General features: G+C 59.8%; 1 protein-coding gene and 1 long non-coding RNA gene across 22 annotated transcripts in view; one reads left to right on the plus strand and one right to left on the minus strand.

Annotated features, from left to right (window-relative positions):
* Positions 1-26,958, plus strand: FLNC (filamin C). Of its 4 annotated transcripts, XM_042924067.1 has the most exons (48): positions 1-355; positions 4,721-4,969; positions 6,519-6,616; positions 6,765-6,915; positions 7,011-7,129; positions 7,338-7,415; positions 7,611-7,773; positions 7,950-8,150; positions 9,361-9,498; positions 9,895-10,021; positions 10,165-10,301; positions 10,511-10,704; positions 10,798-10,911; positions 11,515-11,658; positions 11,878-12,001; positions 12,137-12,297; positions 12,504-12,594; positions 12,684-12,853; positions 13,074-13,191; positions 13,281-13,543; positions 13,932-14,529; positions 15,210-15,383; positions 15,491-15,653; positions 15,934-16,094; positions 16,751-16,918; positions 16,998-17,121; positions 17,574-17,730; positions 17,806-17,995; positions 18,180-18,203; positions 18,326-18,573; positions 19,016-19,096; positions 19,398-19,497; positions 19,747-19,887; positions 20,157-20,285; positions 20,378-20,551; positions 21,182-21,343; positions 21,457-21,660; positions 22,079-22,231; positions 22,316-22,438; positions 22,552-22,794; positions 22,986-23,255; positions 23,356-23,493; positions 23,721-23,836; positions 24,414-24,546; positions 24,641-24,817; positions 24,968-25,186; positions 25,800-26,009; positions 26,134-26,958. In XM_042924067.1, the coding sequence occupies exons 1-48, from the start codon at positions 1-3 to the stop codon at positions 26,319-26,321; spliced, it is 8,163 nt and encodes a 2,720-aa protein (XP_042780001.1). In that variant the 3' UTR covers positions 26,322-26,958. The 4 variants fall into 4 exon arrangements, with proteins under 4 accessions (XP_042780001.1, XP_042780007.1, XP_042780012.1 ...); XM_042924073.1 differs by lacking the exon at positions 19,016-19,096; XM_042924078.1 differs by lacking the exon at positions 18,180-18,203 and having other exon boundaries at positions 64-355.
* LOC122211041 overlaps positions 8,236-27,271 on the minus strand; it is a 22,791-nt gene continuing 3,755 nt past the window's right edge. For 2 of the 18 annotated variants that reach the window (XR_006198436.1, XR_006198450.1), the window contains exons 2-5: positions 25,307-25,475; positions 23,763-23,925; positions 18,145-23,557; positions 17,670-17,874 (exon numbers count right to left, since the gene is read on the minus strand). This is a non-coding gene — a long non-coding RNA (uncharacterized LOC122211041). Of the gene's footprint in view, positions 8,906-10,452; positions 10,601-14,245; positions 14,408-15,355; positions 15,511-15,896; positions 15,994-17,669; positions 17,875-18,144; positions 23,558-23,762; positions 23,926-25,306; positions 26,038-27,271 lie in introns of those variants that run through there. The other 16 variants (XR_006198455.1, XR_006198445.1, XR_006198483.1 and 13 more) reach the window with 16 other exon arrangements.

The following is a 27,271-nucleotide window of genomic DNA, read 5'->3' on the forward strand; positions in this document are numbered from 1 at the left end:
ATGATGAACAACAGCAGCTACTCAGAGGCCGCCGGCCTCGGCCTGGGCGACGAGGTGGACGACATGCCGTCCACGGAGAAGGACCTGGCGGAGGACGCGCCGTGGAAGAAGATCCAGCAGAACACGTTCACGCGCTGGTGCAACGAGCACCTGAAGTGTGTGGGCAAGCGCCTGACCGACCTGCAGCGAGACCTCAGCGACGGGCTGCGCCTCATCGCGCTGCTCGAGGTGCTCAGCCAGAAGCGCATGTATCGCAAGTTCCACCCGCGCCCCAACTTCCGCCAGATGAAGCTGGAGAACGTGTCCGTGGCCCTCGAGTTCCTGGAGCGCGAGCACATCAAGCTCGTGTCCATCGGTCAGTGCGGGCGAGCAGTGCACGGACACAGCGGGGAGGGGGAAGTGCCCCCAAGAAAGGGCTGGCCCCTGGGGGCGGCGGACACAGGTGCTGGGTGGGTGCCGGGAGCTGAGATAGGACAGAGGGTGGCCCCCTGGCCCAGGGAGAGGGCCCTGGCCCCTGCTCTCCTGCCATCAATGCAGGCCATATGGGCAGTGCCTTCACACCCCTCTGTCCCTTCAGCGGAATATTGGGGTTCCCCAGGGGAGTCCACACCTTACCGTTTCTAAGTCGTCCAGCTCAGCCTCCCGGCACACACTCCCATCAACCCGCCTCTACTCATTGTCCCCTTTCTTGCCATGGGGCCATCCCAGCCCATGCTTGAGAAGACAGGGTGCCCATTACTGATTCCTGGGGGGCATTTACTCCCTAAACAAAGCAAAGAGCTTCTTTGCCTCCCAGCACGTCCATGGGGGAGAAGCAGGCTGAAGGCAGGTCAGGGAAGCTGGTGGCTAGGCAGGCATTGGGGGGGGGGGGGGGGGTGGCAGGCGGACTCCACAGGCCTGTGCTTAGCAGCTGGGTTCAGGCCCCTGGGCCAGGGCAGGCAGGGCCCAGCCTCAGAAACCTAAAAAGGCACTAAGAGAGGGCAGAAAACCTTAACCCCTGCCTATCCACCTCCTGCTTTAGCCTGCGCAGGAGGGTGCTCCCCTAAGTCCATGCCAGGCCCCAGCCCACTCCCTAGGACTGGATTGGCTGCAACTAACTGTCTGGGTTGAGAGGAGGGAGGGGAAGGCCTGTAGAAGGGAGGAAGTCATTGAGTGTAACCAGATTTGGAAGGTGTATCAGTGCTGGTGGGGGTGGGGAAGCGCTCCAGGCTTGGGAGCTTGGGGAGCTGAGGGTGGGCTCTGAGTGGTCAGAGGCTGCTCCTCCCCTCACAGCCCTGCAGTCCTCCCTGCTGGCTGGGGGCCTAGAGAAGACCCCCCTACCCCAGTGGTGAGCTCTTAAGAGTCTTGCTGTGATTTACAGGAAAGGGCCCCTTGGGGTGCACCCCAAAGCCCCAGGAGAAGAGTTTCACATGGGGTCCGATGCCTTCCCCCACCAGGCTACCCCAAAGATAATTGAATATCTGTCCACCCCCACTCTCCCTCAGGGCATCTCTAGGCCTCCTGAATTAGCAGCTGAAGTCAGTCTGGGGCCCTTTGCCCTGTCCAGTCCCCTCTCTAGGCCTTACCCCTCCTGCCCCAATACTGCCCCCCCACCCCACCCGCTCTGGCCTGGAAATAGCCCTGCCTCCGTGACACAGCAGATGTCTCTGAGCTTTCCAGAAGGACAAGCCTGAGGACAGGGGTGGGGGAGGGGACCCTGGTGTGTGTAGTGGGGTGAGGGCTACAGAGTGTGTGTTGGTGGGGGGTTGGTCGGAGGATTTGTGTGGGGGAATCAGAGACAAGTCAGTCCTGGGGCTGTCATCCCCCTGCATGCTGAGGTTTGACCGACAGACTGACGGTCCCAGGTGGGGTCTCAAGAGGAGGGCCCGCGGCCTCACCAGGACTTTATAGGAAACTGCTCAGCCTTCCTCTCCCCTCCCCGCTGCGGGGGCCGCCGGCCCCTCTCCAGGCCTCATCCTTCCTGAGCGCACCTCTCCCCTCCCCCATGGCGGTGCCTGGCTCCGGCCCCTTGGCTCAACAGCGGAGGGGCCGGCTCAGAGTAGAGGGGGAAGAAGGAAAAGATGGTTTGGGGGCGGGAGGGACGCTCCTGGGTTCCCGCTGAGAGGAAGGGGAACTGTTCCCCATTTGGGCCAAGTGGCTCACTCGTGCTGATGAGATAAGCTGTCAGCAATTTGGGGCCGGGCCTGAGGCTGAGGGTGGAGGGAGGGGGCACAGGGGGCGGGGCTGCTCGACCCTGAGGAGATGTCAAGGGATTCCCCACCAGGGGCGGCTTTCTGCTTCCTCTGGTTCCCTCTGGCCCGATCAGTGGTGGGAAGGGGCTGTGGCTGGGGGGTGGGGGGGGCCGGCCTGCTCTGGGCCTTATCTCAGGACTTCGATGGAGCATCTGGGCACCTGGGAGGGGGTCAGAAAGACTCCCCACTTCCCTTTCCAGGAGTGGGGTGGGGGCTGGGGGCTGGGAAGTCCAGCTAAAGAACGGGGTGCTCAGCTCGGGTTGAAGGAGCTGTGTGCCCTTACCCCAGCACCCCAACCCGGCCCCCACCAGCCCCTCAGCCCCTCCAAACAAAGAGGCCTAATGAGGCAGCTCTGTGCCGCAGCTGTTCCCCAGTTGCTACTCCTTCTAGAGCCAACAGCTGAGGGAGGGGCCAGAGGGGGGCAGCAGCTGTGCCGGCACCTCCCTCGCCAGGGCCCTCTCTCCTTCCCCACCCTTGAGGCCTGGGGTGGCCTCAGGGTCTGGCTGTAGGGCTCTTCCCACCCCTTTGGGGGGTGTCCCCAGGCTGGAGAAGAAGTGGTGGCTCAGGGTAGGAGGGAGGAAGCCTGAGCTCCCCTTTTCTGCCTGGCCTGGGGCAGGAATGGGTCTGGAGAGGAAGGTCATGGCTCCGGAGCAGGACTCTAGGTCCCTCTCCTGCCCCAAGCCGCAGTGGACCACTTGCTGTCTGGCCCAGGGCCAGTCACTGGGGAGAGACTTCTCCTTGCGGCAAATATGAATGACACCCCCTCCAACCCCAGCAGCCTCAAGGCCTCCCTCCCACGAATCTGGCCCCCCCCCTCCCACCCCCCCGGTTTGCAAGAAGCTCTTCTGGGTGTGTGAGCACTGGCTTTGGAGACTGTCGGGGTGGTGAGAGGCCTTGGGGCACTGGGTGTCAAGACTGTGTGAGAGTATGGCGGCCTGTGTGTTTGAGAGAGCGCCCTGAAGCACCGGGAGGGCCGGGAGTGAGTTGTGTCATGGAATCTGAAAGCTGCCAAACCTTTGTGCTGCAGCAGAGCCAGGGGGAGAGGGGGCGGGCTGGGGAGCTGCCGGGGAAGGAAGGATGAATCAGTGAAAGGGTGGGGGAGCCAAGGGGGCCAGAGCTGGAGGCCAGAGGGATAGAGAGGCTGTGATTCCCCCTCCTGGGGGCTGGTGGGGATGGGGTGGGGGATGCTGGGGTTCCCCAGGCCTTTGGTCTCCCGGACTGTTTTCTCCCAAGATCTAGGGGAGGAGGAAAAGTTGTGTAAGGGGTGTGGGTGTGGGGGGGGAGAGGGGGGTGCGCCTCCAGCCCCACCCTCTCCCATCTCTCAGGCAACGCCAGTAAACAAGGCTGAATCTTCTGTCCCCCCCTCCCAACCTCCTAAAAGTAGTGTTCAGGGAAGCTGATGGATTTCAGGCCTGCATTGCCCTTTACAAATAAGCTGGCTTCCAAAGACTCATACTGTAGGCCATCCAGGCTCCTGGATATTTCACTCTGGCTGTTGGAGGAGAACGAGGTCTCCCAAATCTTGAGGAAGCGATTCTGGTCCCTAGTATTCCTCCAAGGTGGGGATGGGTGAAGAGTCTCAGCTCCTGAGACTTGAGTCCACACGGGTGACATTCCCCCTGGCTCATGTGAAATCCCACTGGCCCCAGCATTTGAAAACATGATTTTCAAGCCTTACCCAAGCATGCACTGTACCCCCCTCTCCCTCCCCATCCCCGAACTTTGTTCCAAAAGCCTTTTATGGTGTTCAAGAGGAGAATTCGGCTGGAACCAGGTTAGTTCTAATTCCTCTCTAATTTCAGTTTTTTAAATATTCATTCAACTAGTATTTACTGAGATCCTACTAAGTCCTAGGCTCTGAGTGTAGAGAAATAGTGTCTACTGTGAAAGAAACCAAAGAGTACTTACTATATGATTCCATTTGTATAAATCTCTAGAAAATGCAAACTAATCCAGAGTAACCAAGGGCAAACCAGTTGTTGCCTGGAAAGGGGGACAAGGAAGGGCAGGCAGAGGGACCACAAAGGGGTACGTGCAAGGAAATCTGGGGAGAGGTGGATAGGTTTATGACTTGTGGTGATGGCGTTATAGGCACATACATGTTGTCAAAGCTTGTCCAGTTTAATACGTGCAGCTTGTGTGTCAGGCACACCTCAATAAAACTTAAAAAATGAAAACAGCGCAGCCCCCCCGCAGAGGCTTATAATCCCGGATGATCGCCAGGGGGCCTGTAGCCGGATGGAGGCCCACGCACGCGCTGTTCCACAGGTGAAAGTACCTGCTGTGGGGCACGCTGTAGGCAGACCCCAAACGTTAGGCCTCTGGGCGCGGCCTTGGCCTTGCTGGAGGGTGAGAATTCGGTAGGCAGAGAAGGGGGCAGGTTCCGAAAGCGGGAGGCCTGACCCCCTCTGCTCTAGCAGCTGCCTCGTGAGCTGAGCTGTGGAGGGCAGCCCCCTCGCTGAGCCCAGCGTGTCCCCTCCACTCTGCAGACAGCAAGGCCATTGTGGATGGGAACCTGAAGCTGATCCTGGGTCTGATCTGGACGCTGATCCTACACTACTCTATCTCCATGCCCATGTGGGAGGATGAGGAGGACGAGGACGCCCGCAAGCAGACGCCCAAGCAGCGTCTGCTCGGCTGGATCCAGAACAAGGTGCCCCAGCTGCCCATCACTAACTTCAACCGTGACTGGCAGGATGGCAAAGCTCTGGGCGCCCTGGTGGACAACTGTGCCCCTGGTAAGTGGACCAGTGGGCCCATCATGGAGCCCTTCGCTGGTGGTGCTGAGGGCTGTGGCTGTCAGAATGCATATCTCCGGGCTGGGGGATCAGGACGGCCTGTGGGGCTTGCCCTCTGCTCCGACAGTCATTGCTGGTGACAGGCCCTTCCTGCGGGTGTGACAGATACTGCAGCTTGCAGCAAAAGGTTCAGAGTTCCTCATTTTACAGTCAGGGCAATGAGGTCCGGAGAGGGCCAGTGATTTGTCCAAGATCACACAGTTTATCTGTGGCAGAACTGAACTTGAGCCCAAGGTCTCAACTTCCTGCTCCATGAGTGTCCTACTTTGCCATACGGGTACCATTTCTGCTGAGCTGAGAGAAAGGAAATGTGGTAGGACTTGTAGCAAGAAGCCCAGAAGTCAGACCCTGAGAGGGTTCTTCTTTGTGAGGCTCTGGGAGAGGTTTGAGGAGGGACTGAGGCTGGTGTGCTGCTGCCCAGTGACAGGTGGCCCAACACTGTCCTCTCAAATGTAGGCCCTGGCCCGGTCAGGTTGGGGGGGGGCAGTCAGGGCCCATGAGAAGACTGAGGCCATGACTGGCTAGAGCCCTGCCCTATAGGCATCTCCCTTTCTGACCATCACCTCCCAAGAAGATAGATCGCCTTCTAATCTGAGTCGGTCAGCTCTGCTTCTGGGGAGCCATGGCCCCTTGGGAGAATCCTCCCCAGTCTGGGGTCAGCTGGGGAGCAGGGGGTGGGAGGCGGGGGCACCAGCCGCCTGGGAAGCATTCCCAGCTGCTGAGCCATTGCCCACAGCTGGTGAGGCCGCCAGAAGTGAGCTCAGCTGTTCCGGCCGGTCATGGATTCCAGCCTTTGCGCCGGCCCCCTCCCAGCCAGTGAGCATCACCCCTCCTCCAGCTCTGGCCTGGACCAGGCACCCCCTGACCTTTGCACCCCTTGACAGGAGTGATCTGACGCTGCCTCAGCATTCTTCCCATTAGGAGGGCTGTGTTTTGGGTGGCCACAGAGGAGAACCTATCCTCTCATAACATGCCCTTATGTGCCTCAGTTTCCCCAAGTGGCTAATGAGGGTGTCTTCGGCTCTAAGGCTGACGTGGGAAGTGTTTGGAGCTCTAGGACTTGAGGGAGGCTGTGAGGAGACCTTGTAGAGGATGGCGTCAGAGGCATGTGCAGGATGGAACCTGCTGCCCCGAGGCAGCAGGAGTGAGGCGGGAAGGATTGGGGGGGGGGGCTGTCCTGACAGGGTCTGCGCTGGGGCCTGGGCCGGCAGAAGGCTGACTGGCAGGGCTGGTGCCAGGCTGCGTCAGCCAGGGCAGAAAGGCCTCATTGTTGGTGCTAGGGAGGGCTGCCGCGCCTCCCAATGGCGATGGGCATCCCAGCGATGGTCCGTAACATAGGGGGGCAGCAAGAACCTGGCTGGTCAGGGGCCCAGAGCTGCGCGGCAGCGGGCATGACCCCGCAGCCTGTGAGGGTGTCGGGTGAGCAGATGCTCTGCATTCTGACTGGCTGCCTTCCCCTACTCATCGTCTCCCTCTACCATCCCTCTAGGCCTGTGCCCTGACTGGGAAGCCTGGGACCCCAACCAGCCTGTGGAGAACGCCCGGGAGGCCATGCAGCAGGCGGACGACTGGCTCGGGGTGCCCCAGGTACACGAACAAAGAGGGTGGGGGAGAGTAGGGGGCCAGGAGGGCCAGGACGGAGGTTGGGTCTATGAGGATGCCCGGTCAAGAGGGGGGAGAGCACCGAGGTCACTGGGTAGAGGGCACCCTGTAACTCCCTTCTTCCCTGTGGCAGGTGATTGCCCCCGAGGAGATTGTGGACCCCAACGTGGATGAGCATTCTGTCATGACCTACCTGTCCCAGTTCCCCAAGGCCAAACTCAAACCTGGTGCCCCTGTTCGCTCTAAACAGCTGAACCCCAAGAAGGCCATCGCCTACGGGCCTGGTACGTGTCGAGTCCCTGCCGGTCTTCCCTGGGCAGTCGGGTCCATCCTAGGATGGGTCTTCCTAAGTAACCTGGCTCTGCCGTCTGTCCCTCAGGCATCGAGCCCCACGGCAACACTGTGCTACAGCCTGCCCACTTCACCGTGCAGACGGTGGATGCCGGCGTGGGCGAGGTGCTGGTCTACATTGAGGACCCTGAGGGCCACACCGAGGAGGTATGGAGAGCTGCTGAGGACGAGAGGGAATGGCATGGGCTTCGAACCAGAGACCACGGGCTGCTAGCGGGACTGGCCTGGAGATGGCTGCCAGAATTAACTACTAGGCCGGGTTCTGGGGGAAGCATCACCGTGGGTGCTGCCAGGCACTGTGGGGTCAGGAGGGGCTGCAGCCTCTGTGACTTCCGGTCTTTTCCCTTCCCGATAGGCCAAAGTGGTTCCCAACAATGACAAGAACCGCACCTATGCTGTCTCCTATGTGCCCAAGGTTGCTGGGTTGCACAAGGTATCTCCCTGCCGACTCTCCCCATCCCACTCACGTCCTTGGCTCTGTCGTCGTGGAGCCCTCTCTCAGCTCGCAGCCCACCCCAGCATGCCCAGCAGCCCACCTCTCCCCAGCCTCGGTTGCGCCCTGCCCATCCACCCCCTCTCAAAAGAACTGCTTTCCCCGAGAGGCTAACATTTGGCCCCTGACCTGCAGGTGACTGTGCTCTTTGCTGGCCAGAATATCGAACGCAGTCCCTTTGAGGTGAACGTGGGCATGGCTCTGGGAGATGCCAACAAGGTGTCAGCCCGTGGCCCTGGCCTGGAGCCTGTGGGCAATGTGGCCAACAAACCCACGTACTTTGACATCTATACTGCGGGTAAGGATGGGCCCTAGGGGGATGTCAGGCGGGCAGCGCATGACTACATGGGGTGATGTGGATGGGGGACAGGGGCAGGGTCTCAGCCAGAGGGTGGGTGGTCCCAGAGTGAGGGAGCCCCGAGCAGCTGTTTGTGTCCAGAGAGGGGGTTGCTGATGGCTTTTTGTGCACGGCAGGGGCCGGCACTGGTGATGTTGCCGTGGTGATCGTGGACCCGCAGGGCCGGCGGGACACAGTGGAGGTGGCCCTGGAGGACAAGGGCGACAGCACGTTCCGATGCACTTACAGGCCTGTGATGGAGGGGCCCCACACGGTGCATGTGGCCTTCGCTGGTGCCCCCATCACCCGCAGTCCTTTCCCCGTCCATGTAGCTGAAGGTAAAAGGCCCTTCACCCAGCCCCACAGCCACCCTCCCTGAGGCCAGGACACAGAGAGAATTGCCACCAAATTCCGGGGCTGAGGGTTTATGGGAAACGAACCACTAAATCCAGGGGTGGGAGGGGAGCCGGCGTTAAAATAGGTAGAATATCCATGGGGCGGGGGCAGGGGGTAGCTCTGGAGAGATCTCATCCTGGTCATCTCTCCACCTACTATCCCAGGGAGGGTCCGGAGACCACAGCAAAGTATACAGACAGGTGCCACCTTGCAAGGGTTGTGGGGGCATATGTGATGGGCACCCATACTCCCGGCCCTCGGGTGGTGACTCCCGCCACTTGGTTCTCTCCCTGCCGCTCAGAGCCCTTGCCGTCACACGTCCCCTCCGTGCCCATCTTCCACCAGGCCAAGAAAGTGGTGCCACGTTAGTACTGTCCAGGGGAGGTGGGGCCAGCATGGCCACAGCTGACTGGCCTCACCTGTGCTGTGTGGAATGGCCCAGGCAGTGTGGAATTGCCCCCCTTCTGTGGCATTCTGTGACGGGCCCCAGGTTCTGTGCCATTGCCTGTGTCCTGTGGTAGGCCTGGATTATACGTCCTTGCCTGTTTTGTGGCATCCCATTGGGTCCTATGCCATTTTATGTGTTCCGTGGCAGTCTGAGATCACTCTTCTTTGGCCTGCGTTCAGTAGCAAGGTCTGGGTTCATTGCCACTGGTAGTGTTCTGTGGCAGGCTGATTTCCATGCATTGCCTGTGACCTGCAGAAGGCTTCATGTTATGTTGAATATCTCGTTCTGTGGCCTCGCTTAGTGTTTTATGGCATGACCTAGTCCTAAAGCTGCTATGGTGGCTCTGCCTGAGAAGGCTCAGATGGCTCTGGGTGGGTGGCTTTGGGTGGTTTGGAGCCTTCCCCTCTCTCTCTTTGCCCCACTCTCTGCCCAGGCTCTGCCATGTCTGTGTCCCAAGTGACACTGACTCTGAGAAGCCCAGCAGGGAGGGTTTCTTGTAGCCGGCTCCTCGTCCAGCATGGCTCCCAAGGGCCCCAGTTGTGTCGGGGGCCCTGGGGAGCACGGGGGAGGACTGCATGAGGCCATAGCCTGTGCCTGTGAGGGTCAGGAAGACTATGTCCAGTGAGGTGGGAAATGAGTGGTGAGGGGCTGAGGCTCTGTCTCCAGCCCCTCAGCACCCCTAATCTTTTCCTTCCAACCCCCAGCCTGTAACCCTAACGCCTGCCGTGCCTCTGGGCGGGGCCTGCAGCCCAAGGGTGTGCGTGTGAAAGAGGTGGCTGATTTCAAGGTGTTCACTAAGGGTGCCGGCAGCGGAGAGCTCAAGGTCACAGTCAAAGGGCCAAGTGAGTGCCGGGGCCCAGGACTGGGGGGTGGGAGAGCAGGGAGGAAATATGGCCCGTGGTTCTGGCTTCCTGAGGGCAGTGACAACGAGCACCATGCCCCGCCCCGGAGAGACTCCAAGAAGAGACTCTGCCCAGAGGTACCATGGGACCTTAGGCATGTTGTCTCCTCTCTTGCCTCAGTTTCTCACCTGCAAACTGGAAATGATCCTTTTCACCCTACATGCTACTCTGGGTGTCATGCACAGGGATGGCATGTGGTCCCTGCCCGAGTTTCAGCTCTGCCCACTAGTCGCACTGCCCTCAGGCTGGGCCCGGGTGCCGGGGTCCCTGAGGGGATTGAGGACCTGTGGCTCTCAGACTGGTGATCACCTCCCTGTGTGCTCCCCGTCTCCTCAGAGGGCACAGAAGAGCCAGTGAAAGTGCGAGAGGCTGGAGATGGTGTGTTCGAGTGTGAGTACCACCCTGTGGTGCCTGGGAAGTATGTGGTGACCATCACGTGGGGCGGCTATGCCATCCCCCGCAGGTAAGCACCACGCACCCGCCAGGCCTGCCTGTCTGGGGCCTCACAGGCTGGGGAGAGGAGGACGGGCTGCCTGAGGGAAGAGAGGACTGGTACCTCTGGCAGAGGTGCTTCCCGGCATTGACCCCAGATCCCTCTTCGCCCAGTCCTTTTGAGGTACAGGTGAGCCCAGAGGCAGGAGCACAGAAGGTACGGGCCTGGGGTCCCGGCCTGAAAACTGGCCAGGTGGGGAAGTCGGCCGACTTTGTGGTGGAGGCCATTGGCACGGAGGTGGGGACACTGGGTAAGTGGCTGGGTGGCAGCAAGCGGGAACGCTGGGGAGTGGTGCGATGGAGGGACACGGGGGGTGACTGGGGACGGGAGGCGGGAACGCTGGATAGTATCAGGATGAGACGGAGTGGGATGGAGGGGTGACTGAGGGAGCGATAGGAGACCTGCCCGAGTGTCCAAGTTGCCTCTCGGACCCCCTGATCTTCCCTCCGTCGCGCCCAGGATTCTCCATCGAGGGGCCCTCACAGGCCAAGATCGAGTGTGATGACAAGGGGGATGGCTCCTGCGATGTGCGGTACTGGCCCACGGAACCTGGGGAGTACGCCGTGCACGTCATCTGCGATGACGAGGACATCCGAGACTCACCCTTCATTGCCCACATCCAGCCAGCCGCACCTGACTGCTTCCCGGATAAGGTGGGGTCCTTGGGCCTGCATACTAGCCCAGGATGGGGTGAGCAGGCCCTCCTCCAGTCCCCAACCTAGCCCTCCGCTCCTCCCCCTGCACAGGTGAAGGCCTTTGGGCCTGGCCTGGAGCCCACTGGCTGCATTGTGGACAAGCCTGCAGAGTTCACCATCGATGCCCGTGCTGCTGGCAAGGGAGACCTGAACCTGTATGCCCAGGTAAGTCACTGCCCGGTCCTGCTACCCCCATTGCCCTGGGCAGGAACCCTGGGAGGGCAGAGGCAGGTGAGAGGCAGAGGAAATTGTAGCGTCACTGGCCCGGCTTGACTCTCACGGATCCAAAAGAACTATGGGAAACTTAAAAATGTGTTTTCTGATGATAACCTTATGAACATATTTTACCAAAAGTGTATTTTTTTGTACTAATAATTTTGCAGTTGAAAGACGATTTGAATATGACATTGACTTCCCAAGTCCATTTCTCATGCTGCTGTCCGCTAATCCCTAGAAGTTAACGAATGTACTCTTGGGTTCAAGAGGATGATTTTCCTTTAACATGTTCACTATTCAATTTTAGAAACATTGATTTAAACCAGCCTTTTCCCAGCTAACACATTGCAGATGCCTGGGCTGGGAGGCTGGGCCACACAAATGGCTCCCAGGGCGTGCTCCCCGCCACCATAGCACGTGGCGCTGGGCTCTTCTGGCCTGAGGTCTGAGGCAGTAGGTGAGGAGGGCTGCCTGAGGCCAGTAGAGGGCGTCAGTGCTCTGAGGAGGCCGGAGTGTTCTTAAGACTCTCGTTTGGTTACCCCCCCCACCCAGGATGCTGATGGCTGCCCTGTCAACATCATGGTCATCCCCAATGGCGACGGCACCTTCCGCTGCTCCTACGTGCCCACCAAGCCCATTAAACACACCATCATCATCTCCTGGGGAGGCGTCAATGTGCCCAAGAGCCCCTTCCGGGTGTGTCCTCCTGTCCTGCCCCCCTGCCGCCTGGGGTCCCAGAGGGAGGGTGGAGCCCCATACAGGAGATGTTGGTTGTCCCTGGGACCTTGTCTCCACTCCCCACCTCAAAACCCACAAAGAGGCTGAGGCTGGTCCCGCTGAGGCCGGGGTGGGTAGTGATGGGGTATGGGGCCTGTGGGAGGGGCCCTGGGCTGAGCATCAACCTCCTCCCGACAGGTGAACGTGGGAGAAGGCAGTCACCCCGAGCGGGTGAAGGTGTATGGCCCAGGCGTGGAGAAGACGGGCCTCAAGGCCAACGAGCCTACCTATTTCACCGTGGACTGCAGCGAGGCTGGGCAAGGTGTGCCTGGCTGTGGTCAGGGGAGTGGGCGGGGCCTGGGTAGGTGGGGCTTGCACTCTGGCCAGATCCTGCTTCTAGCTAAGTGGGGGCAGCCGTTGAGAACCCACTCATGGCCCTGTGCCTGCCTCCCCTCAGGTGACGTGAGTATCGGCATCAAGTGCGCTCCCGGAGTGGTGGGCCCTGCAGAAGCTGACATCGACTTTGACATCATCAAGAACGACAATGACACCTTCACAGTCAAGTACACCCCCCCAGGGGCCGGCCGCTACACCATTATGGTGCTGTTTGCCAACCAGGTACCCTACCCTTGGCTTCTGGCCGTCACTGGTGGCCTGCAGCCTCCAAGCCTAAGCCGCAGCTTCATATCCTGTCCTTTGGGGACAGTTGAGCCGCCATCGACAGAGCACTTTCTGTGTGCGGGCGGCGGGCCTCAGAAGGAACAAAGGGGCTGTTTCAGAAGCTACCGTTGCCTACCCTGACCAGATCTTTTTTTTCCACCCAGGAGATCCCTGCCAGCCCCTTCCACATTAAGGTGGACCCATCCCACGATGCCAGCAAAGTCAAGGCCGAGGGCCCTGGGCTGAACCGCACGGGTAGGCGTTTGGGCGGGGGCTGGGCTGGGCCGGGATCGATGCTAGGTGTCCACCAGGCCCTCACCGCTGTCTTGGGGTGGGCTCCCCAGGTGTGGAAGTCGGGAAGCCCACTCACTTCACGGTGCTGACCAAGGGAGCCGGCAAGGCCAAGCTGGACGTGCACTTTGCCGGGGCTGCCAAGGGTGAGGCCGTGCGGGACTTTGAAATCATCGACAACCATGACTACTCCTACACCGTCAAGTACACGGCCGTCCAGCAGGTGTGTCCCACTTCCTCCCCACCCCACCCATCCTGGTTGACGAGGGTCCTGCATCTCCTTCCGCCGGTCTCCTAGGACCACTTCTGGGTCGTCTTGGCCCTTTCCTGGCACCTATCCTCTCTGGCTGTGCTACTCTGAGCCCGAGGTCCACATCGGCCAAGGGCATGTTGCCAGGCCGTGTCTAAGCCACCCAGTTCTAACCTCTTCTTGTACCTGATAGGGCAACATGGCAGTGACGGTGACCTACGGTGGGGACCCTGTCCCCAAGAGCCCCTTTGTGGTGAATGTGGCACCCCCATTGGATCTCAGCAAAGTCAAGGTTCAAGGCCTGAACAGCAGTAAGTGGGGCAGGAGCCACCCTGGAAGGGAGAAGTGCTGTGGGGTGGGCCGGAGTCTCTGCTCACTGTGCCCCTTGACCTCTCCGCAGAGGTGGCTGTGGGGCAAGAACAGGCCTTCTCTGTGAACACACGTGGGGCTGGCGGTCAAGGGCAGCTGGATGTGCGGATGACTTCGCCCTCCCGTCGCCCCATCCCTTGCAAGCTGGAGCCTGGGGGCGGAGCTGAAACCCAGGCCGTGCGCTACATGCCCCCTGAGGAGGGACCCTACAAGGTGGACATCACCTACGACGGTCACCCAGTGCCCGGTAGCCCCTTTGCTGTGGAGGGTGTCCTGCCCCCCGATCCCTCCAAGGTAAGGAGATAGGAGTTGAAGGGAGCTGGGATTTGAGGGTTTATAGGGAAAATGGATGAGTCACGGAGGCAAGAGGGCCCGTGTACCTGGAATGACTACAGCCCTGGGTCCAAGGCCACGGTGATCCTTCCATCTCAGGACCTGCCTTTGAAACAGCCTAGTTATGAAGAGTGTGGCCTTTGATCACACCCGGGCTTGGGCTCCAGCTTCACTAACCGAGACAAACTATTTAATCTGTCAGCCTCCGTTCCCTCATCTAGAATTGTTGTAAGGACTCAGCCTGTCATAGCTGCTACAGTTAAAGGTGCTTAGCTGGGTGGGGAGCCACGAAGACCAGGCACGGGAGAGGCCGGATGTAAGGAAACTATATGCCTGCTCCTCTCCCTAGGTTTGTGCTTATGGGCCTGGTCTCAAGGGCGGCCTGGTAGGCACCCCGGCACCGTTCTCCATTGACACCAAGGGGGCTGGCACGGGCGGCCTGGGGCTGACTGTGGAGGGCCCCTGTGAGGCCAAGATTGAGTGCCAGGACAACGGTGATGGCTCATGTGCTGTCAGCTACCTGCCCACGGAGCCCGGCGAGTACACCATCAACATCTTGTTTGCCGAAGCCCACATCCCTGGCTCACCCTTCAAGGCCACCATCCGGCCCGTGTTCGACCCGAGCAAGGTGCGGGCCAGTGGGCCGGGCCTGGAGCGTGGCAAGGCTGGCGAGGCGGCCACCTTCACAGTGGACTGCTCGGAGGCTGGCGAGGCTGAGCTGACCATCGAGATCCTGTCGGACGCCGGTGTCAAGGCCGAGGTGCTGATCCACAACAATGCCGACGGCACCTACCACATCACCTACAGCCCCGCCTTTCCTGGCACCTACACAATTACCATCAAGTATGGCGGGCACCCTGTCCCCAAATTCCCTACCCGCGTCCACGTGCAGCCTGCTGTCGACACCAGTGGAGTCAAGGTCTCAGGGCCCGGGGTGGAGCCTCACGGTGAGTGAGAGAGGCGGAGCTGGTCAGGGAGCCCTGGACATCAGCAGGAGGGAGGGAGCAGAGCTGAGGGCTCAGGGAGGGCCAAGGCAGAGGTAAAAGGAGGGTTTGGGCACGCTTGGAGTCCTTAGGGCTCAGGTACCCCAGAGAAGGAGCCAAGGGCCAGAGGCTGGGCGTGGAGCTTTGCCTCTGCTCACGTGGCAAAACTGTGTCTGCCTATATGCGTCTTTCCGGGGAGATCCCAGCTTTCAGATCAGGTGCCTGATCTGAGAAAGCTAAGGACCCCAGTGTAGAGAATAGAGTGGGAAAGCTTTGGGTAGAAGGTCAGGAGATAGTTCAACCCAGTTCAGTGAGTGTGAGTGGCCACCTGTTGGGAGGCCAGCCCCTGGCGAGGCATGAGAGTGGAAGGTCAAGGGAGACAGAAGACCCAGACCCGCCCTTGAAGGGCCCACAGCCTGGTGGGGTGCCTGACACGAACAGAATATCACACGGTGGTGACGGAAGCGAAGCAGGGGCCTGGAGCACACGGGGGTGGGGGGGTGGTGGTGGGCAGAGGGTGGCTGGGCTCAGGCTGGGAAGTAGCGGATAAGAGCAAGAGTCTGAAAGCTGGGGAGGGTGGAGGCATGAGCGACTATGTGAGGCTGCCCTTGACTCACACGGAGTACTCTTTTCCTGGGACCCAGGTGTCCTGCGTGAGGTGACCACTGAGTTCACTGTGGACGCAAGATCCCTAACAGCGACAGGTGGGAACCACGTGACAGCTCGTGTGCTCAACCCCTCGGGTGCTAAGACGGACACCTATGTGACAGACAATGGGGACGGCACCTACCGAGTGCAGTACACAGCCTATGAAGAGGGTGAGGACCTGGGCTGAGCGGGGACGGTGGGGAACCGATGACTCTCAGTATGGATGGGGTGCTAGGGGCTGCGCACGCCCTGATCGCCCTGTGTGGCTGGCTTCCAGGCGTGCATCTGGTGGAGGTCCTGTATGATGACGTAGCTGTGCCCAAGAGCCCCTTCCGAGTGGGCGTGACCGAGGGCTGTGACCCCACCCGCGTGAGGGCCTTTGGGCCCGGCCTGGAGAGCGGCTTGGTCAACAAGGCCAACCACTTCACTGTGGAGACCAGGTATCCTCCCCCTTTCCTAATCTGGACACCGATGCTGTAGCCACCCTGATCCCAGCTACTCACCCTTCTCCCTTGTCCTTCCTGTGTGCGCCTCATCCCACCCCCTCTCCAGGGTGACCCAGGAGCCTACCTCCCCTGGTGTTTCAAGATCAGCTCCTTTGTCCCTCCTCAGCTGGGCACCTAGCAGCCTGCCCTCTGTCCTCCACCCACCCCCTTCAGTGGCTCTTCCCTCTCCCTACTCACCGTTCCTAGCAGAGCTGAGAAGGGTGTTGCCTTGCAGGGGAGCTGGCACCGGAGGCCTTGGCCTAGCCATCGAGGGCCCCTCAGAAGCCAAGATGTCCTGCAAGGACAACAAAGATGGCAGCTGTACCGTGGAGTACATCCCTTTCACCGCTGGAGACTACGACGTCAACATCACCTTTGGGGGGCGGCCCATCCCAGGTGTGCAGAGAGAGTGGGTGGCGGGGGAGGGTTGTGCAGGGAAGGCATCAGTGACAACGCGTGGCTGCTGAGGCTGTGGCCAAGAGGCAGGGCAGTGATTGTTGCTGACGGGACAACCCTTCAGTTCATTCCCACAGGCCCAGGGCTGGCGTCCCGGCCCTTTGCCTGGAGCGCCAGACCTCACGGGTTGTCACTCAGGCACAGTCCAGGCCACTCTCGCCATTAGAGGAGAGCCTCTCTCTCATGCCTCCTCGCGCAAAGAACAGGGCTGAGCTGTTTGGGCAGGTCATGTCTTCTGTTATTGCAGAGCTTAGGCATGCTGAAATTGGTCATTTTTTTTTTTCCACCTTAACTTTTCTAACTTCATGGTCAAAAGTGCATTTTATTTTTAAAATAATCCATTTTTAGCATTTTATTAATTTAAGGTCTTCTTCCAGGCCTGTGGCCCAGCACATAAGGTTTGCCCCACCTTAGTCTGCAGCCAAGTTTATTTGTCCCCGTTTATGAGCAAGTTCCTAAGCATTTGTACATGTTGGTCTGGCCTCTCTGAGGATATTTCAGAGGCAGGAAAGGCAGGGAGAACCTCTCCCCTGCCTCCTCGGCGTCAGAGACCTTTCTGGGTAGGTGGGTAGGGGCTGATGTCCTTCTCCTTGCAGGGAGCCCGTTCCGGGTGCCGGTGAAGGATGTGGTGGACCCTGGGAAGGTGAAGTGCTCAGGGCCGGGGCTGGGGGCCGGTGTCAGGGCCCGGGTACCCCAGACCTTCACGGTGGACTGCAGCCAAGCCGGCCGGGCCCCACTGCAAGTGGCCGTGCTGGGCCCCACAGGTACCGAATGTCTGGGGCAGGGTGGAAGGAGGTGGGGCGGGGCACCAGGAGGCTTTGCTGACCCTCCCCCCTTGCTCAGGTGTAGCCGAGCCTGTAGAGGTGCGTGACAAAGGAGATGGCACCCACACCGTCCACTACACCCCAGCCACCGATGGGCCCTACACGGTAGCCGTCAAGTATGCCGACCAGGAGGTACCACGCAGGTGAGAAGCACTCTTGGGCTCCCATGCTGTGGCTGAGCACTGGGGTGCTCCCACCGGGGCCACACCTGCCAGCCACTGGCAGGGCCCTGGGGGTGCCCTCCCCCCACCACTCTGGCCCCATCCGGTCTCGGGCTCAGCCACCCCCCCGCTCTTCCTTGGGGCTCCCTGCCTGTCACCACACAGGCAGCACAGCCCCAGGGGCTCTCCTTGGGCCGGGCTTTCCCACCACGTAGCTACAAAATGAGTGTCTTGGGAGAAGGCAGCCTCCTGCACCCTCTTCTTTAAACCAACCACAGCATCTTCCCCGGGAATGCAGAAATTCTTAGGGTCTGTCACGGGTACCCTCGAGTAATCCTCCCACAAAACTCAGGATGTGGTCTGCCCCCTCCTCCCCGCCCCAGAGTCCTCCCCCCAGACCCCCCGCCAACTGTCCATCCTTTCTGCCCCTCAAGCCCTTTCAAGATCAAGGTGCTTCCTGCCCATGATGCCAGCAAGGTGCGGGCCAGCGGCCCCGGCCTCAACGCCTCTGGCATCCCTGCCAGCCTGCCCGTGGAGTTCACCATCGATGCCCGGGACGCCGGTGAGGGTTTGCTCACCGTCCAGATCCTGGTGAGTCCATGTGTAGTACACTTCCCCGGTCAGGGTTTGGGTACAGGCAGGCCCTGACCTCTGCTTCTCCCCCAGGACCCGGAGGGAAAGCCCAAGAAAGCCAACATCCGAGACAACGGGGATGGCACGTACACCGTGTCCTACCTGCCAGACATGAGTGGCCGGTACACCATCACCATCAAGTATGGCGGCGACGAGATCCCCTACTCGCCCTTCCGCATCCACGCCCTGCCCACTGGGGATGCCAGCAAGTGTCTTGTCACAGGTAGGCACCCACCCCATGTCCTCTGCCCCTGCTCACCATCGAGCACCCCTCATTGCTCTTCCAGGTCCCTAGCCCAGTCCCCAGGGGACTGCTGGTCAGAGAGCCCACCTCTCCCACCTCCCCTGCCCCCACCCCCCACCCCCTCTCACCAGCTACGTGGCCTCACACTCTTCTCTGTTTCCAGTGTCCATTGGAGGCCATGGCCTGGGTGAGTGCCCTTTTTCTTCTCTTCTCACTGTGGGCTGAGGTGGCAGGGGCAGCTGGGAATGGAGAGGGACTGAGCACAGCCCCCACAGACCTTCAACCTGGCTTGGCTCTTCTGGGTGGCAGGTGCCTGCTTGGGACCCCGCATCCAGATCGGGGAGGAGACAGTGATCACGGTGGACGCCAAGGCGGCAGGCAAGGGGAAGGTGACGTGCACGGTATCCACTCCGGATGGGGCGGAGCTCGACGTGGATGTGGTTGAGAACCACGATGGTACCTTTGACATCTACTATACAGCGCCCGAGCCGGGCAAGTATGTCATCACCATCCGCTTCGGAGGCGAGCACATCCCCAACAGCCCCTTCCACGTGCTGGTAAGTTCCAAGGCCCTGGACACTGGCTGGGGAGATGGGCCCTCTTGGCAGCAGCAAGGAATCACGAACCTGTCCGCACACCTGATAGATTCTGGGCCCAGAGTGTTCCAGAGTCAAGCCATTGATTTCCCACAGCCTCCCAACTTGGGAGTTGAGCACAGCCCGTTTTCTGGCCCTTCCAGTGGTTGGTCGGCTCCCTCTGGAGGAACTTGCCATGTTCGTCTCTGATCCTCAGGCCCACTGTCCCTATACATACCCCCAAGGTGGCCCTGCAGGACGATGAAGCCCTCTAGAGGGTAAAGCACTCAAATTATCCATACTGCCTCACGGGCAGCCTGAGATTTCAGATCTCTGGGCCATTCTCTGAGTCCGCTCTCACTTGAGCTGGCGTGAACTGGCCTCCTGGGTAATAAGCCATGCTCTCCCGTGCCTTGTCTCCCAGGCGTGTGACCCCATGCCCCACGTGGAGGAGCCTCCCGATGTGCTGCAGCCGCACCGGCCCGGCCCCTACCCCACACACTGGGTACTGCCGCCTCCCACACGTCACCCTCCTCCTGCTCCTTCATTTCTTCCTTCTGATCCTCAGTGGCCAGGGTTGGGGCATGGTCTGGGGGCCATCTTGGGGAGCAGGCGGGAATCAGGCTGGGCAGACACATCCCTGAGCTGAGCACGGCACCTCTTCTCTTGCAGCTGACACACCTCTCCTGCCGCTCTGGTTTCACCATTAACCATCTTGTTCTTTCCTATCTCTGACTTCAATTGTGACTCAGGCCAAGCTCCCCAGGCCTTCCCCAGCCAATGACTGTTCCTCTCCCCTGCCCCAGGCCACAGAGGAGCCAGTGGTGCCTGTAGAGCCAATGGAGTCCATGCTTAGGCCCTTCAACCTGGTCATCCCCTTCACCGTGCAGAAAGGGGAACTTACAGGTACTGTCCGGGGGCCCCAAGGCAGGAGAGCTCAGAGTGGGGACTTCTTCCAGGCCAGAGGGGGGAAGTGAGCTACCCAGGGTCACACAGCAAGTTGGGCAGGGCTGCAATTCAGACTTGAGCCTTCTGTGTCCCAGTTCGGGCTTCATCTCACAGCTCCAGGCTACCTCATGGTGCCTGGGACAGCAGGGAAAGGGTGGGCTGTGGTAGGATAAACAGGGTCCCCTACATAATTGTGTTCCCTGGCAGGGGAGGTACGGATGCCCTCTGGTAAAACAGCCCGGCCCAACATCACCGACAATAAGGATGGAACCATCACGGTGAGGTATGCACCCACCGAGAAAGGCCTGCACCAGATGGGGATCAAGTATGACGGCAACCACATCCCTGGTAAGTTGGGGCCAGGCTGAGAGGAACCCACAGTGACTTCATTCTTGCCTGCCTTCTTTCGACAAATATTCACTGTGCACCTGCTGTGTGCAGACACAGCACACACCCCCAGGCCCTGGGGAGGCTGGTGTCTCGGTGGGAGGCAGGCTTCCATCAGACAGACCCCCACAGCAGACAGGGAAGCCACAGGAAGGCACTTTGGACCGTGGTGGGCTCAAGCAGCTCCCGTCCTCACTACTGACCCAGTCCCCTTTCTCTGTTTCCTTCAGGAAGCCCCCTGCAGTTTTACGTGGATGCCATCAATAGCCGCCATGTGAGTGCTTATGGGCCAGGCCTGAGCCATGGCATGGTCAACAAGCCGGCCACCTTCACCATTGTCACCAAGGATGCTGGGGAAGGTGAGGGGAGCTGTAGGCAGAGGGCTGGAGCAGGAGGCCAGATGCAGGGATGAGGGCAGGACCTCTGATCTCAGCCCCACCTCCCCCTACAGGGGGCCTGTCCCTGGCTGTGGAGGGCCCATCCAAGGCAGAGATCACCTGCAAGGACAACAAGGATGGCACCTGCACCGTATCCTACTTACCCACAGCGCCTGGAGACTACAGCATCATCGTGCGCTTTGATGACAAGCACATCCCAGGAAGCCCTTTCACGGCCAAGATCACAGGTGAGGTGGAAGTAGGCACACAGGCCTCTAGTACACGCCCCCAGCACACGATGGATGTGCAAGACCAGTGTGTTCAAGTAATCAAGGGTTGTTAGTGTAGGGGCCCCTTTGGGTGGAAGAGGGCATTTTTGTACAAATATCAGGAACATTCCATTCCCTGTAGCAGGTGAGAAATATCCAACCACCCCTCAGGCTTTGAAATACATCATCTCAGTGTTTGGAGTAACTCTTATGAAGTTAGGATACTGATAAACCTCTTTGATAGATTGGTAGGCCCAGAGAGGCTAAGCAACTTGATCAGAGCCACATAGCAAGTAAGGGATCCGTGCCGACTGGTCTAGTGTTTTGGTTCCATGAAACTGTGTGACTTGCGATTAAAATACACAGATTAGGGATTTATCCCATTTGGGCCGGAGGCATCCACAAGGCAGCTGGGGTAGGGGGCCTGTCTGGAAGCTTTGGCAGCTAACACGTGAATGAAGACCAGGCTCTCTTGGGCCTTCGGCCTCTCTGCCCCTTGGGTGGGCAGGTCTGTGGAGTCCAGCAGGGTCTGCCAGGAGGTCTCCTGAGCCCCATGAGAACACGCTACCTGGAGTCCTAACCGCCTGACATGTCAAACTCCCCCACCAGGCGATGACTCGATGAGGACGTCACAGCTCAATGTGGGCACCTCCACGGACGTGTCACTGAAGATCACGGAGAGTGACCTGAGCCTGCTGACTGCCAGCATCCGCGCCCCCTCAGGCAACGAGGAGCCCTGCCTGTTGAAGCGCCTGCCCAACAGGCACATTGGTGAGTGTGGGGCCGTGGGGAGGGGCCTCAGGAAGAGGAAGACCTGAAAGGAGCTGGGAAGGGGTGCTCTGCCAGGCCTTGGGCACCATGCCTGACCACCCCCCTTTCCACAGGCATCTCCTTCACCCCGAAGGAGGTTGGGGAGCACGTGGTAAGCGTGCGCAAAAGTGGCAAGCATGTCACCAACAGCCCCTTCAAGATCCTGGTGGGGCCATCTGAGATCGGAGATGCCAGCAAGGTGCGGGTCTGGGGCAAGGGCCTGTCCGAGGGACACACCTTCCAGGTGGCGGAGTTCATCGTGGACACTCGCAACGCAGGTGCTTCTCGCCCCAGAAACCCCTTGTTTTGGCTGGTGCTTCCAACAAGGACTTGAACTTTCCTGCCCAGCAGCCCTTAGTCATCGCCTCCTCCCTGGACTTCCCGTTCTGGGGTCCATTTGAGGGAAAGTACATGTTCCGGGTCATTCCTCTTAAATGTTAAGAGAAAGTTCAGCTCTCTTAAGTTTCTGACTGTCCCTCACTCACTGGAACCCAAGAGGCCCACCTGGGGGAATTTTCCATACTGCCCATCCCGGACTGTCTGGCTCAGTGTCTGGCTTACCCCTCCTCCCACAGAGCCAGCTTTCATTGGTGGTTATACATGCTGGGTGCCTGGTCCAGACAGAGCCTGTAGTGGGGGGGCGGGAGGAGCAGGGTGGCAGGGCCTGAGGGACACGTGTCCTTTGCTTCCTGCCAGGTTACGGGGGCCTGGGGTTGAGTATTGAAGGCCCCAGCAAGGTGGACATCAACTGTGAAGACATGGAAGATGGCACATGCAAAGTCACCTACTGCCCCACTGAGCCTGGCACCTACATCATTAACATCAAATTTGCTGACAAGCACGTGCCTGGTAAGCTTTGGGCCACAGCTGGGCAGGGAGAGGCCAGGAGGCTGGTGTCTGAGCCATCCGCTCCCCCCGCCTCTCCCCCTCCAGGAAGCCCATTCACTGTGAAGGTTACCGGTGAGGGTCGCATGAAGGAAAGCATCACGCGGCGGAGACAGGCACCTTCCATTGCCACCATTGGCAGCACCTGTGACCTCAATCTCAAGATCCCAGGTAGGAGCCGGGAAGAGCCTGGCAGGGCCCTGGGGAGGGCAGCGGGCCCAGAGCCTACCCCACGGGGCCCCGTCCTTCCGGCACACTCACCTCCACTGCTCCGTGCCCCACAGGGAACTGGTTCCAGATGGTGTCTGCCCAGGAGCGCCTGACGCGCACCTTCACACGCAGCAGCCACACGTACACCCGCACAGAGCGCACGGAGATCAGCAAGACGCGCGGCGGAGAGACCAAGCGTGAGGTGCGGGTAGAGGAGTCCACCCAGGTTGGTGGAGACCCCTTCCCCGCGGTCTTCGGGGACTTCTTGGGCCGGGAGCGCCTGGGCTCCTTTGGCAGCATCACCCGGCAGCAGGAGGGTAAGCAGGGCCGTGCTGGGCCAGGGTCCTCACGGGGAGGCTGGGCCTTCTGTCCCCTGGGACAGGATGGGGAGGGCACAGGCAACTGGCCAGGGTGTTCTGGGGAGGGGAGGGGTCTTACTGAGGGAGGGAGGGAAGGTCCAAGGCTGGGGGCAGCCCCAGCGTCAGCCTAACCATCCCACCTCCTGCAGGGGAGGCCAGTTCCCAGGACATGACTGCACAGGTCACCAGCCCATCGGGCAAGATGGAAGCCGCAGAGATTGTCGAGGGAGAAGACAGCGCGTACAGTGTGCGTTTTGTGCCCCAGGAAATGGGGCCCCATACAGTCACCGTCAAGTACCGCGGCCAGCACGTACCTGGCAGTCCCTTTCAGTTCACTGTGGGGCCGCTGGGTGAAGGTGGTGCCCACAAAGTGCGGGCTGGAGGCACAGGACTGGAGCGAGGTGTGGCCGGTGTGCCAGGTGAGGGGCAGGTGTCCAGGAGAGGGGGTGGGGGCAGGGCAGCTGGCAGGATGGGCAATCGTGCTAAAGAACTGCCTCTGCCCTGCTTCCCTGTCCCCAGCTGAATTCAGCATTTGGACCCGAGAAGCTGGTGCTGGAGGCCTGTCTATTGCCGTGGAGGGTCCCAGCAAGGCGGAGATTTCATTTGAGGACCGAAAAGATGGCTCCTGTGGGGTCTCCTATGTTGTCCAGGAACCAGGTGGGTGTCCATGATGGAGGTGGGAGCTGGGCCTGCCTGACCTTCCAGACTGGGTTTCTGCTCGCTGACCAGAGCAGAGAGATGGGCTACAGAACTCCCGCTTCACCTGGGCCCCTGCTCTTTCTCTACCCCATCTCCCTCCACCCCACACCCCTGGGAGTGCGAGTCTGTCTCCAGACCTGAGCCCTGGCCCAAGGAGCCTGTCCTGACCAGCCTTCTCTCCCCAGGTGACTATGAGGTCTCCATCAAGTTCAATGATGAACACATACCAGACAGCCCTTTTGTGGTACCTGTGGCCTCCCTCTCAGATGATGCTCGCCGCCTCACTGTCACCAGCCTCCAGGTATGTGCCATGGGGTGGGGCCCCTCTGCCATCCTGAGAGATAGGCAGGAGGTGGAGGCAGGTCCATGTGTCCAGGGCTTAGCAGTGACCTTGGAAGAGACAGTCAGGCAGATGTCTCCCCCTCTTTCCCAGTATCCGTATAGCAGGGGGCACCATGCCTCACCCCAGGATCATCTTCTCACACTCCCACCCCCAATTGGCCTCCTTGTGCTTCTTCAAGTCCTCCCCAGTGACTCACCTCCTCCAGGGAGCCTCCCCAGGGCAGTCTAGGCCACACCCTTCCTCCTCTGGGCCTCTGGGCACTGACCTGCTTTATAGTGTTTGAATCTTATCTCTTTAGTCAGGACAGGATACGTCATGTCATCCTCCACTGTGCCCAACACAGCCAAGTGGGCCCCACCTCCTAGCAGATGCCAAGGCCATAGGCCCAGCCCCTGCCTCCCCCTCCCCTCCCAAGGGAGCCTTGGTGAGAGCCTCCCTGAGCCGGGCCAGGCTGGGGTTGGGATCAGTGTCAGGCTGCAGACAGCAGTGCTCCAGACGCTCCCAGGATTCTGAGCACTGGCTGTGGCCTCTGCAGGAAACAGGGCTCAAGGTGAACCAGCCGGCGTCCTTTGCGGTGCAGCTGAATGGTGCTCGGGGTGTGATTGATGCGAGGGTGCACACGCCCTCGGGTGCGGTGGAGGAGTGCTACGTCTCTGAGCTGGACAGCGGTGAGCTGACCCTGGCCTTGCCCACCCATGCCAGGCCCTTCTGGGACGGGGAGGGGAAGAACAAAGGCTCACTCACCAACCCTCCGCCCCACAGACAAGCACACCATCCGCTTCATCCCCCACGAGAACGGCGTCCACTCTATTGATGTCAAGTTCAACGGTGCCCACATCCCTGGCAGTCCCTTCAAGATCCGCGTTGGGGAACAGAGCCAGGCTGGGGACCCAGGCTTGGTGTCAGCTTATGGTCCTGGACTTGAGGGAGGCACTACTGGTGAGTGCCTGGGGCTAGGGAGGAGGGTCCGATATTGGGGCACTCAGCTTCTGGTCCTATACTGCCCTGTCCCAGAGGGCTGAGTCCTTGCAGAGATCTGTTCTCGGAGCCTAGGGCCCAACCTACCGCCTTGCTACCTCTGGTCCCTAGGCGTGTCATCAGAGTTCATTGTCAACACCCTGAATGCGGGCTCAGGGGCCTTGTCTGTCACCATCGATGGCCCCTCCAAGGTGCAGCTGGACTGTCGGGAGTGTCCTGAGGGCCATGTTGTCACTTACACTCCCATGGCTCCTGGCAACTACCTCATTGCCATCAAGTACGGTGGCCCCCAGCACATCGTGGGCAGCCCCTTCAAGGCCAAAGTCACAGGTGAGTGCCCGGGGTGGGGGACATCCCTCCAGCCCAGCCTGCAGCCCAACCCAGCTTGGATGACTCCAGCAGCCATTCATATTCAGTCATAGTCTGACCTAAAATCCATGGACAACTTACCAGGAATAAAGTGGGCCTGACCTTGCACGGCACACCATTCTGTGGAACCACGGAGAATCATTTTTGAAAATCAAGTCCTTCTTCTTTACTGTTGTCTGTCACTTGATTAATTTTTCCCTGCAGTGGCTCCCAAGCTTTAGCTTAACTTTCTTCATATGTTTCTGGTTTCCTAAAACACAAAGCTCAGTAACCATTTAGCAAGCTTTCCTTTTGGAAGCAGTGTGAAGGATCAGTTGGATATATGTTCCTTTTTAAAGCAAGACTCTTAACCCTGGGACTTGAGTTCCCAGACCGTGCCAGGGCTGGAGCCATCAGAGGCCCAGGGTCTCAGGATGAGCCTTAGCTGTGCGCACAGCCGGGCTCACTAGGAATTCTGGGTGCCGCAGCGGGGAAGGGATGTGGCCCACGGGGCTGTTGGTGCTGGCTGAGGGCCTGCTGCCTCAGGAAGGCAGGCCTCTGACCCAGCTTGTGTTCACCCCACGCTGTCCCTCAGGTCCCCGGCTGTCTGGAGGCCACAGCCTTCATGAAACATCCACAGTTCTGGTGGAGACCGTGACCAAATCCTCCTCAAGCCGTGGCTCCAGCTACAGCTCCATCCCCAAGTTCTCCTCGGATGCCAGCAAGGTGGTGACACGGGGCCCTGGGCTGTCCCAGGCCTTTGTGGGCCAGAAGAACTCCTTCACCGTGGACTGCAGCAAAGCAGGCACGCCAAGGGAGGAGAGGGTGGTTTCCTAGAGTGGGCAAGTGCACAAGAACATGGCAGGTGGGGGGCACCATGGGGCTGTGGGCCCCTGGTGTGAGCCAGCCCCTTCCGTCTCCCCCTCCAGGCACCAACATGATGATGGTGGGCGTGCATGGGCCCAAGACCCCCTGTGAGGAGGTGTACGTGAAGCACATGGGGAACCGGGTCTACAATGTCACCTACACCGTCAAGGAGAAAGGAGACTACATCCTCATTGTCAAGTGGGGCGACGAAAGTGTTCCCGGAAGCCCCTTCAAAGTCAACGTGCCCTGAATCCCTGAAGTGCCTCCCCCAGCCTCAGCCCCCACCTCCGGCCAATGCACTCACACACACACACACACACACATACACAAACACACGTACCACACCTAGATGCACACGCACAGAATCAGATACCACAAATACCTGCCCTGGGGTGTGAAGTGAACGGCCTAGCCTCCCCACCCTGCCATGCCCCCAGGGGTTGGAGGGCTTTGTCTGTCTCAGGGCAGTGTTCCTCCCATGAATGTGACACGAAGGTGGGGTGGGGGAGGGCTGAGGCCAGTGGGGAAGCATGTGTTTGGGGGTGTCTGCGTGTGTGAGAGAGGGCACCCTCAAACCGCACTGCCGGCCAGACCACCTTGCTGCTAAGGACTGTGTCTGGCCCCTCTGGTGGCCACGACCCCAGAGTGTTAAGGACTTGGAAAAGAAAGCACAATCGGAGGAGAAAACAGACCCAGAACCAGCAGCAGCGCTGGCACGTGGCCTGGCCCACAGCGATTTATATCTGCCCCAGCCAGGCTTCCTGGAGGACTGCTTTCTTTCTCCCTCTCTTTTTTTTTTTTTTTTTACGGTTGCACAGCTCTGCCCCATGGGGGGCCTTTTTTACACACTGCGAGGCCCAGCTTTCTGGGGAGACTTTTGCACATGTCATGCGGCTCTGCTGGGAGTCGTGTAAGTGGAAAACTCCAAATAAAGTTTGGCCTGTCGCAGAGGCTTGGCTGTTCTTGTGCATGTGCTTTCTATGGGTGGCCACCATGTATTTGGTAAGGCCTGGGATCTTGGTGAAATACTTGAAAGAACCAAGGACTGGTTCTCAGACTCCTAGAGAGCTGGGGGGTGGGAGAGGGAGGTGAACACTGTGTTCTGGAAGACTGCCCTGTGACTACTGGCAGGCTTCCCTTTAGCCTGACCTCAAAGACTCTCAACAAATTAGGTCCTTAAAACAGCACAGACTCCAACAG

Source organism: Panthera leo, chromosome A2, assembly GCF_018350215.1.
Source record: "Panthera leo isolate Ple1 chromosome A2, P.leo_Ple1_pat1.1, whole genome shotgun sequence".
Taxonomy (NCBI): domain Eukaryota; kingdom Metazoa; phylum Chordata; class Mammalia; order Carnivora; family Felidae; genus Panthera; species Panthera leo.

Excerpts from the sequence above, each read along its gene's own strand:
- FLNC (XM_042924067.1), top strand. The coding sequence starts at position 1 with ATGATGAACAACAGCAGCTACTCAGAGGCCGCCGGCCTCGGCCTGGGC. Across the intron at positions 19,097-19,397 it reads GCCCCTACCCCACACACTGG|GCCACAGAGGAGCCAGTGGT; the intron begins GTACTGCCGCCT and ends CCCCTGCCCCAG. Across the intron at positions 19,888-20,156 it reads TGACGGCAACCACATCCCTG|GAAGCCCCCTGCAGTTTTAC; the intron begins GTAAGTTGGGGC and ends TGTTTCCTTCAG.